Source organism: Chamaea fasciata, unplaced genomic scaffold (genome assembly GCF_029207755.1).
Source record: "Chamaea fasciata isolate MVZ Bird 193981 ecotype frontalis unplaced genomic scaffold, bChaFas1.0.hap1 SCAF_41, whole genome shotgun sequence".
NCBI lineage: Eukaryota > Metazoa > Chordata > Aves > Passeriformes > Sylviidae > Chamaea > Chamaea fasciata.
Genome location: NW_027094126.1, coordinates 1,675,802 through 1,684,588, shown reverse-complemented (window position 1 = coordinate 1,684,588; position 8,787 = coordinate 1,675,802). Strand labels below are relative to the sequence as shown.

Here is an 8,787-nt window from a genome sequence, read left to right as displayed (position 1 = left end):
CTGTCCCAGGGTGCTCCAAGCCCCATCCTGGGACACTTCCAGGGATCCAGGAGCAGCCACAGCTTCTCTGGGCACCCTGTGCCAGAGCTCCCCACCCTCACAGGAAGGAACTCCTTCCTAATTAGCACTGTAGACTCTGTCAATCCCTGCTGGTGACTTACCCCGACCGAAAACCCAGGGGAAATCACATTTCTGGGATGTGAGTGAGCTGGCAGAGCACACTGGCATCACGAGTATTCAAATGCAGCCGCTGACTGGGATGGACACGCTGTGAACTGGCAGGGGCTGGTTTCAGGTGCTGAGTTTGATCAGCAGAAACTGCAGCTCGTGTGTTGTGTTTGTTTTCCCGGTATCTAAGGGTTCAAAATCAAACTCTCTCCCAGGATCGCCACTTAAATTTCCCCCGCATCAATCTTGACGCTGGTTGTTGTTAACCAGGACCAGATCTTTCCTCCCCACGTCTGGAGGCTGGGTGCAATCCCAGCGTTTCCTTCCAGGGCTGGGCTGAGCCGGGAGTTTTGAGGGGCTGAGCTGGGCTCAGTTTGGGGTTTGGGGGTGCTCCGGTTGCCTCGGTCCTGTCGGCTCCCTTTGAGGCTCCTTTGGCCACAGCAATTCCTGCTCCAGGGAGGTGCCTGGGCAGGCTGAACCTGTGGCAGCAGGCTGTGCTCGCCGTGGGCTGCGCGGGTTTCTGCTGGGGTTTGGCCTCGTCCCAGCGCGGAGAAGCCGTGGCCACACTGGGCTGCAGCTCTGCGCTTCCTGCTGGGCTCAGCCCTGGGGATGCTCGGGATGCTTTTGGGGCTGGGGACGGCCCCTTGAGGGTGCCAGGGGCTGCAGGCACGCTGAGATTTGGGGTTTGAGAGGACGGGGCTGGCCTCGGGGGGGTTGTCACAGCGTTGGCTTCGCCTCAAGGGCGCTCACAGCTGCCCTACCTGCTGCTCCCCGAGCCTCTCTCGGTGAGGTGAGAGTTGTTGTGCACAGTTTCCTCTTTTATATCCTCTTATGTCACGCAGCCCCGGCGGCTGAGAGCGCCCGAAATAGCTGCCAATCCCGGGAGGTTTCACTTCAAGGTCTCTATTCTTGGCTCGACGGCGTTACTCAGTCATGAGCTCAGGGACCGCGGCGTGAGGACCAGCAGCCAGTGCCATGCCCGGCTCCTGCCGCCGGCCCGGGGTGGCTCCGGGGGGACGCTGCGGGCACAGCCCGGTTCGGCAGCGGCTCTGAGAGACCGCGGTTGTGTGCCGGGGAATGAAATAAGCGCTGCCGGAGCCCGCTGAGTTTCCCGGCGGAGCCCGGAGCCGCTCCGGGACGGGATGAGTCAGTTCTGAGAGTCGCTCCCGTGGCCTCGCTCTGCGTCTGACCCAGCTCGGCACGGCTCCGATGCTCTCCCCGCCTCGCCGAGGAGCGAGCGGGCGGCAGGGATGAAGCAGAAGTGAATGTGGGATGCGGAGCCGCGGCTTCCCGGGAGAGGAACTCGCTGGATGTTCTCAGGGGCTGGAGATCTCCACCGCGCTGGTGATGTTCAGCCCGTCCTGTAAGTGCCTCTCCCACCCCTGGGGATTTGTTCCTTCCCCGCGGGGGCTGCGGGGAGGAGTGCGGGGGAGCATCCTTGGGGATGCAGCACGGAGAGGGAACGCCGGGTTTGCTCCCGGGTCTGGGATGGAGCTCCAGTGGCCGGTGGCCGGTGGGCACGGTCGGCACCGGGGCGGGCTCGGGGCACTGAGAATTGATCAGCCACCAGCAGGACAAGCTCAGGGCACTGAGGGTTGATCAGCCACCAGCAGGACAAGCTCAGGGCACTGAGGGTTGATCAGCCACCAGCAGGACAAGCTCAGGGCACTGAGGGTTGATGTCCTGCAGGAGGGTCCCGGCTCGGGTCATGCTGCAGCCTTGGAGCCACAGGAAGGGAGCAGCATCGTCAGTGCCAGCTGCAGCAGCAGACACAGGACGGGCTCCTTCGTCAGCTGCATTTTCTGGCTGTTTCAGAGTGAACTTACAAGTTGCCCACCAGCACTGCCTGGGAGGGTGCAGAGGAACCCCCTGGGTGGTGCTTCCACAGGACTTTGGCTATTTTCAAGGGTGCTTCTTGGGAGGAACCTCATTTTTCCAGCCTTCCTTTCAATTCCTTTAACATTTTCCAGCTATTCTGTCTGACTCCAGCCTCGCTGGGTTAGGTGCATTTCCACCCCGGCGTGGATCACGCTCAGCTTAGGGCACAGACAGCATCCTGCACCTGGGGGATTTATGCCAGAGGGAAAAAAGCCCGTCCTGGGTGGGAAATGTTCTTTCAGAGTGACTTTGGCTGTGCTGGGAGGTGGTTGGGGCTCTGTACGTGGGGTTGCTGGGGAGGGAGTGTTGTGTTCCGAGCTCGCATCCTGCCTGCGCTGCGGGGAACGGTCACGTGCGCGCGCGGCCTTTGTCCTGCGCCTCGCTGCTTTTTTTAAAATTTATTTTTAGGTGCTCTCTGGCTTCCTCTTCCTCCTGCGCCGCGCTGCGCTCCCTCTTTCTAACTCCCTCTTCTAGGATTGCTTTTTTTTTTTGAACAGTCAGTTCCTCCTTAAAACCCACTTTTGCAGGCCTTTGTCTGCGCTTGGGAGCCGGCCCAGTTCAGCATTAGCAGCTGCTGGCTCCTCTGGCTAAGCAAGAACAAATAAAGGTTTGCACTGAATGAATCATTTGAGCCTTATCTGTCGTTCCCAGTCGGGACAGCTGTGCAACTTCTGCTGGAGTGCCTGGAGGGCACGGAGGCTCCTCGGAACGTTCCTCCTGCCAGTGGGTTTGTGCTGCCGCTCCCGGGGTTGCCTCAGAGAATCCCTCCTGTGTCTCCGAGCTCCGTCCCACGCTTGGTTAGGAAGCTCCACTCTGGAATGGGTCCCTTTCCATAAAGATTTGCTCCACTTGGCTGCTTCAGGTGGTTTGGCCGCTGGGTGAAAATGCAGAAGGGTCGTGGTGGGATCCTGGTCGTGGAGGGATCCTGGTCGTGGTGGGATCCTGGTCGTGGAGGGATCCTGGTCATGGTGGGATCCTGGTCGTGGTGGGATCCTCATCCTGCTGGGATCCTGGTTGTGGTGGGATCTTGGTTATGCTGAGCTCCTTGTGGTGGCGGGATCATAGTTGTGGTGGGATCCTGGTCATGTTGGGATCCTTGTGGTGGTGGGGTCCTCATCCTGGTGAGATCCTTGTGGTGGTGGGGTCCTCCTCCTGGTGAGATCCTCCTCCTGGTGGGATCCTCCTCCTGGTGGGATCCTCCTCCTGGTGGGATCCTCCTCCTGGTGGGCTCCTCGTGGTGGATGAGCTTTGAAGGCAGACAGGGTGTGTGGGGATGAGCTCCTGGCGTCCCCCAGGCCGTGGGACACGGCGTGGCACTCAGGAGCTGTGGTGCGGCTTTGCTGCTTTAAGAGGCAGGATCTGCAGATCGGTGGCCGTAGTTGGTTTAATAACAAACGTGGGAGGGGATGGCAGATAAAGCCTTGGGCTCGTGTTGGGGTCTGACACCGAGGTGAGGAGTTGACCAAGCTCATGTTGGATCCTGGGCACGGAGGGTTCCTGGGGAATACCCTGGCAGATCCAGGGGCTGGATCCATCACCCCTTCCCTTCTCCCTGGCAGCTCCGAGAGCTGGGCTGAGCAAACAGAGCCTGCACAGCCCCACGAGCCTGGGGTGGAACCTGCTTTTCTACCACGAGTGTGCCCAGCCAGGGCTTGGCCTCTCTGCCCTTAACTCCCGTTTTAGCCGTTACTGGAGGGGACAAAACTCCTGCTGGGTTTGTCCAGGCAGCGTTTGTGGAGCTGTGGGGGTGGGCTGTGTTGTGATGCCTCATCTCCTGCGCTGGGTCCATCCCTGGCTGTGCAGGGATGCTGAATCCCCCCTTCCGCACCAGCTGCAGGCTCCATAAAGCCAGCAGGGAATAATTCACCTGGATTAAACCACAAACCTTCCCTCTCCTTCCAGGGCTCTGCCGCCGTAAACAGCCGCGGGCTGGGGAAGGTGAGCGGCCCTGCCAAGGCCTCGTGTCCACAAATGACTAAATCCTGCCTGAAAAGTCAAAGTATGAAAACATTATTTTTTGGGTTTGGCTGAGCTTCGTGGATTGCTGGGATGGAGCCACCTCGGCTGCCTCGGGACGCTGCCTGTGGCTCTGCCCACCTTGCAGCCGGCGAGGAGGGTGGAGGAAGGCCGGTGATGAGGATGTGGACGGGGCTGGCAGGGGTTTGGGGCTGCCAGGCGTCACCTGAGCTGGGTCAGGAGCCTCGCTGGGCCCTGAGGTGGCTCTGTCACCCTGCACAAGCAGGGCTGGACCCACCGCTGCTCATCCCTGCTCCCAGATTGTTTCTCCTTCCTGTGCTCGCATCTCCAGTCGCCGGGGCCGGGGAATTTCCTGCTCAAGGAGATGGATAATGCTGATGTCTGATGGGCTTTGTCTCCCATCTCAACCTCCCCGGTGGGAAGCTGAGCTGCTTCCCAGCTCGTTGGGTTCTCACTCACAGGCAGGGGATCCGGAGGTGGTCTGTGGGTCTGGGGTCCCGGCACCGACCCTGCACCGTCCCCAGGTACCCGGAGCCGCCGGCACAGGGCTGGCAGCCGCCGGGCCCGGCGGTGAGACGCTGGTATGCGAGATGTAAACTCAATCCCAAAGTTTAGATTACAGCCCTGTGAAAAACATCAGCTCCCCCTAAATGGAGCCCAGATGGTGGCGGAAGCCTCGAAGCCCGGGGCCAGGAATTGCAGGAACCGTGTGAGCAAAGGGCCCCGGGGGAGGGAGGGGAGGGAGGGGAGGTGGGGTTACAGCATCGAGGGGTCAGCTCCTAAACCGGGCGGGTTCCTCCGCCTCGTCCCCTTGGAAACGGGCGGGGATGACAAAAGTCTCCCGAGCCGCATCACCGGGAGCGCAGCCTCTCCAAAGCCGAGGTTTCCCACAGAGCTGAGGCTGTTGAGGGCTGGACCCGAGGCTGTGAGCACACGAGTGAGCTCTGCTCTCCTGGGAGCTCTGCCAGAGGAGTTTCCCCGTGCCCCCATCTGGGCACGTCCAGCCCGTCCCCCTGCAGGGCACAGCTGGGCCAGGAGCGCCTTTGGCACTCGCTGGACCTGGGTTTGTGTCAGAAAATCATCCGCGGGGCCCCAAAATCTGGGGATGCTCAGGGAGGGAGTGCAGAGGGAGCTCTCAGAGCCTGCAGCTCTCCGAGGTGCCCCGGGGGGGAGCATTCCATGGGCAGTTCTGTTCAGGAGAGAGGTGATGCTGCTCCCTCCCAGGCTGTGCGTTTTTATTTGGATTTTTATTGGTGGCTGTGCCGGAGCCCTCCAAAATCACCGCAGGAGCCGCAGCTCCGCTGAGTCTGTTCTTTTTCGGGTGGTGCCAAAAAGCATCAGGTGGGAGTGAGGAGACGGGACATCAGGTGGGAGTAAAGGACGCGTGACTCTTTGATGCTCTCAGTGCCGTGTCACTCCCCACTTCAGAAAGGGCAGAGAGGCTGGAAAAGGCTCAAAGCTGCACAAAGGAGGCCCTGCCTTGCAGGGAGAGGTGATGGGGAGGCCCAGGCTGGTCGGTTGGGCAGAGGACACTCGAGGCTCCGGCTCCTTTGGCAGCTGGAGCAGAGCAGGACACGGAGGCCGGGGCTGAGCTGCGGTTTGTCCCTCCTGTGTGAACGATCCCGGTGACGCCACATCTGATCAGTGTCAAATCACAGCACGGGGCAGTCCCTGGAGAAACATCTGCAGCCCTGGCCGGGGCTCCGCGAGGCTCCCCTGCGGTTCCTGAGGGTTCCTTGGCCGTCTCCTTGTTTGTGCTCCGAGGTGTGGATCTGGATCAGCGCCGATGACGAAGCCGTGAAAGCTCCGGCAGGAGCAGGGAGCTGGGAGGGTTTGGGTTGTGTCTTCTGCCTCGGTGGGACCTTGCTGGATTCTCGGGGTGTCTGGCTGCCTTAGTCACAGCGACAGCGCCTGGGTGGAGGTCCTGTCCCAGCTGGGGCTGAGGGATGGGGCTGGGTTTGGGGGAGCTGGATGCTGGCACGGGGGGGGATGTCGGCTCCAGCAGAGCCCAGCCCCACCTGGAGGTGTCAGGGACACGGTGCCAGCAGAGCTGAGAAGGGTGCAGGGTGTGCCTGGGAGGGGTGCAGGGTGTAGGACGGCGTGCTGGCACATCTGGAGGTGGGACAGGGAAACTTGCAGAAGGATTTGCGGGCTCAGCTCGGTTTGGAGCCGGGGCGTGTGCCTGGATCTTGCACGAATCCTCGTGTCCTCCCTGCTCCTCCTGGATCTTCTGGTTTGCAGGGGGGAGGCTGGAGCAGATCCTTGCAAAACCCCGCCGCCTTCCCTGTGTCCACGTGGCCGCTGTGGTCATCCCCTCGCGGCAGCTCTTGCACATTCCTGACCCTGGGAATGAGAGATGAGGCTTGGCCGCAGCTCTCCCGCTGACCAGGCAGCCTGACCCCGACAGCCCGGCCTGAGCTGAGCTTGCCATCCCCATGCTGGGCGCTTTTAGGATGGATCTCCCAGTCGTGGGGATGGGGACGCCCCCAAAGAAAGATCTCTGGGATGAGCAAAGCTCCCAAAATGTCATCTCGTCACAAAACCTGGTGGTTTTCATTTTGTCAGATCGTCCAAATTGATGGCAGGAACACTCTGACTTCATGGCAGGGAGGAGGACTCACACCCCGAAGCTCTGGCTGGGGATTGCGGCTTTTGGGCAGGGATAAAAAGAGCTCCATGAGGCAAAGGCTAGGAGGGGAATTGGATTTGGGGCTGGGTCGGTGGATTTAAGCCTGGAGTGGGGCAGGGGGGGGCTCCGGGGAGGGTTTGTGCAGCCTGTGCTGCTCCTGGCTCGGGCTCCAGCTCTGGCAGGGCTGGGCTGAGAGGGGCAGCCAAACAGCTGGGAGAGGAGGTGCAGCTCCAGGAGCCAGGCCTGCGGGAGCTGATTTCTCTGGGAAGATTCGAGTGTTGTTTTATCTCGCTGCAGTCGTGGCCTCCACGGGGGCCCTGCCAGGCAGGGGCTGCTCTCGCCTGCTCCTCGCTCCACACCAAAACGCAGGAATTCACCCAGGAACTCTGCAGCAGCCACGGGGGGTCTGAAGAAGCAGCCACAGCCCCTCCCGAGCCCATCCCTCCCTCCAGATCCCCCTTCTTTGGTGTCACCGACCCTCGGGTGCTCTCAGAGCTGAGCTCCCGGCCCCCCCGTTTTCCTTCCACGTCCCACACAGTTTTTGTCGGGGTTTTTTTGTTGTGGGAGCCCTGGCAGCGGGATGCCAGAGCAGAGCTCCGGGTGGATAGACCAGATTTTCTCCTTCCCTTATCACCCCCTGAGCTCCGGCAGCGGGGAAGCTGCTGCACGGCCTCCAAAGGGTTTTGCAGTTCTGGCAGCAAAGGGGAGAATCGTGGAATTGTTAAGGTTGTCAAGACCTCCAACATCATCAGGCTCGGCCTCTGAAGGGCTGCAGAGGTTGGCAGCAAACAGGGATGAGCAGAGAAAGCGCAGGCTGATGCTGAAACCCCTGCGAGGGGAGAGGTTTTGCTGTGGAGGGGTGGGAAATACGGAAGCACAGGGATGGTTTCCATCCAGGGAATGCTCCTCCACTCTTCCTCCATCATCATCCCTCTCCCAGCCCTGGTGGGTTTTCCTGGGGGAAGAGTTTGGGTCTGGTTTTGTGGAGGGGCTGAGAGGAGCCCTGGGATGCTCAAAACCAGCGAGGTTTTACGAGGAGATTTGCAGAGCAAACTGAAATTGTTCTTCTTGCCTCTTCTTCCGTGGCGTGTCTTGAATCTTCTCGAGGAGGTTTTTAATTGGAACACGCCGCATTAAAAAGAGTAATCCCAGGTGTGAGCGGAGTCTGTCCCAGTTTAGCTGGAAACGTTCGGCAAACTGGTGAAGTTTTGCCAAATTCTCAAAGGGCATTTGGACAAGGCTCCCAGGGATGGCCGGGGTGGGATTGTTGGGCCGTCTGTGCAGGGCCAGGGTTTAGACCAGATCATCCTTGTGGGTCCCTTCCCACTCCGAATATCCTCTGACTTGGTGATTCTCTGAAAACATTTGTTCCTGAAATTGGAGTCGTTCCCTGGGATTGCAACACCCGGGCTGTGTTTCCAATTAATCTGCTGAAGTCGTCATGTATTTCCAAGTGCATTGGCTCAGCAGAGAGAAATCTGGCACTGGCTGGGGGGCTGAAATGCCAGCTGGGATGTGCACGGAATGGAATGAGGGAATGGCCCCAGAGGCTGGCCCGGGATCACCGAGGGGCTCTGCCGGAGGGAGGGGATGCAGGAGAGGGCAGAGCAGCCTCCTCCCGGGAATGAGGCTGCCTGGAATTGTTGTGGAGTTACCGCCGGGTTTTTTCCTGACCGGTTCCCTTCTGTTCCTGGGCGTGTGTTTTGTTTTGGGGAGGAGGCCGGGGGCTGCAGTGAGTTGTGCTCTGTGCATTCCCTCTGTCCTGGGGGGATTGGCGGCCTCGGCGGGGACAGGAGGAGATGTCGGGGATGGTGGAGTGACCTCTCCACCCCAGCTCCTCCCAGGCCTGCCGGGGCTGCTCCTGCCCTGGGCTGGGAGGCGCAGATTTGGGTTGGTTTGGGTTGATTGGGTTTGAATTGGGTTGGTTTGGGTTGGTTTGGGTTGGGAGCAGTCCTTGGGGTGCTGTGGGGCAGTGCTGGGGTCAGTGTTTGGGATCCGGGGTGCTGGTGCTGCAGCCTCACATCAGACCCGTCCCCAGGGCGCTGCTGCAGGGACAGACATCCCCTGGCCCCTGGACAGACAGACATCCCCCAGCCCCTGGACAGACATCCCCTGGCCCCTGGACAGACAGACAG

General features: G+C 60.5%; 1 protein-coding gene across 1 annotated transcript in view; it reads left to right on the top strand.

The window, feature by feature from the left end:
• The first annotated feature begins 1,115 nt into the window (after positions 1 to 1,115).
• HDAC7 (histone deacetylase 7) overlaps positions 1,116 to 8,787 on the top strand; it is a 44,502-nt gene continuing 36,830 nt past the window's right edge. The window contains 1 exon segment of the mRNA XM_066207359.1: positions 1,116 to 1,531. Coding sequence (XP_066063456.1) covers positions 1,441 to 1,531 — 91 coding nt within the window. The 5' untranslated portion in view covers positions 1,116 to 1,440.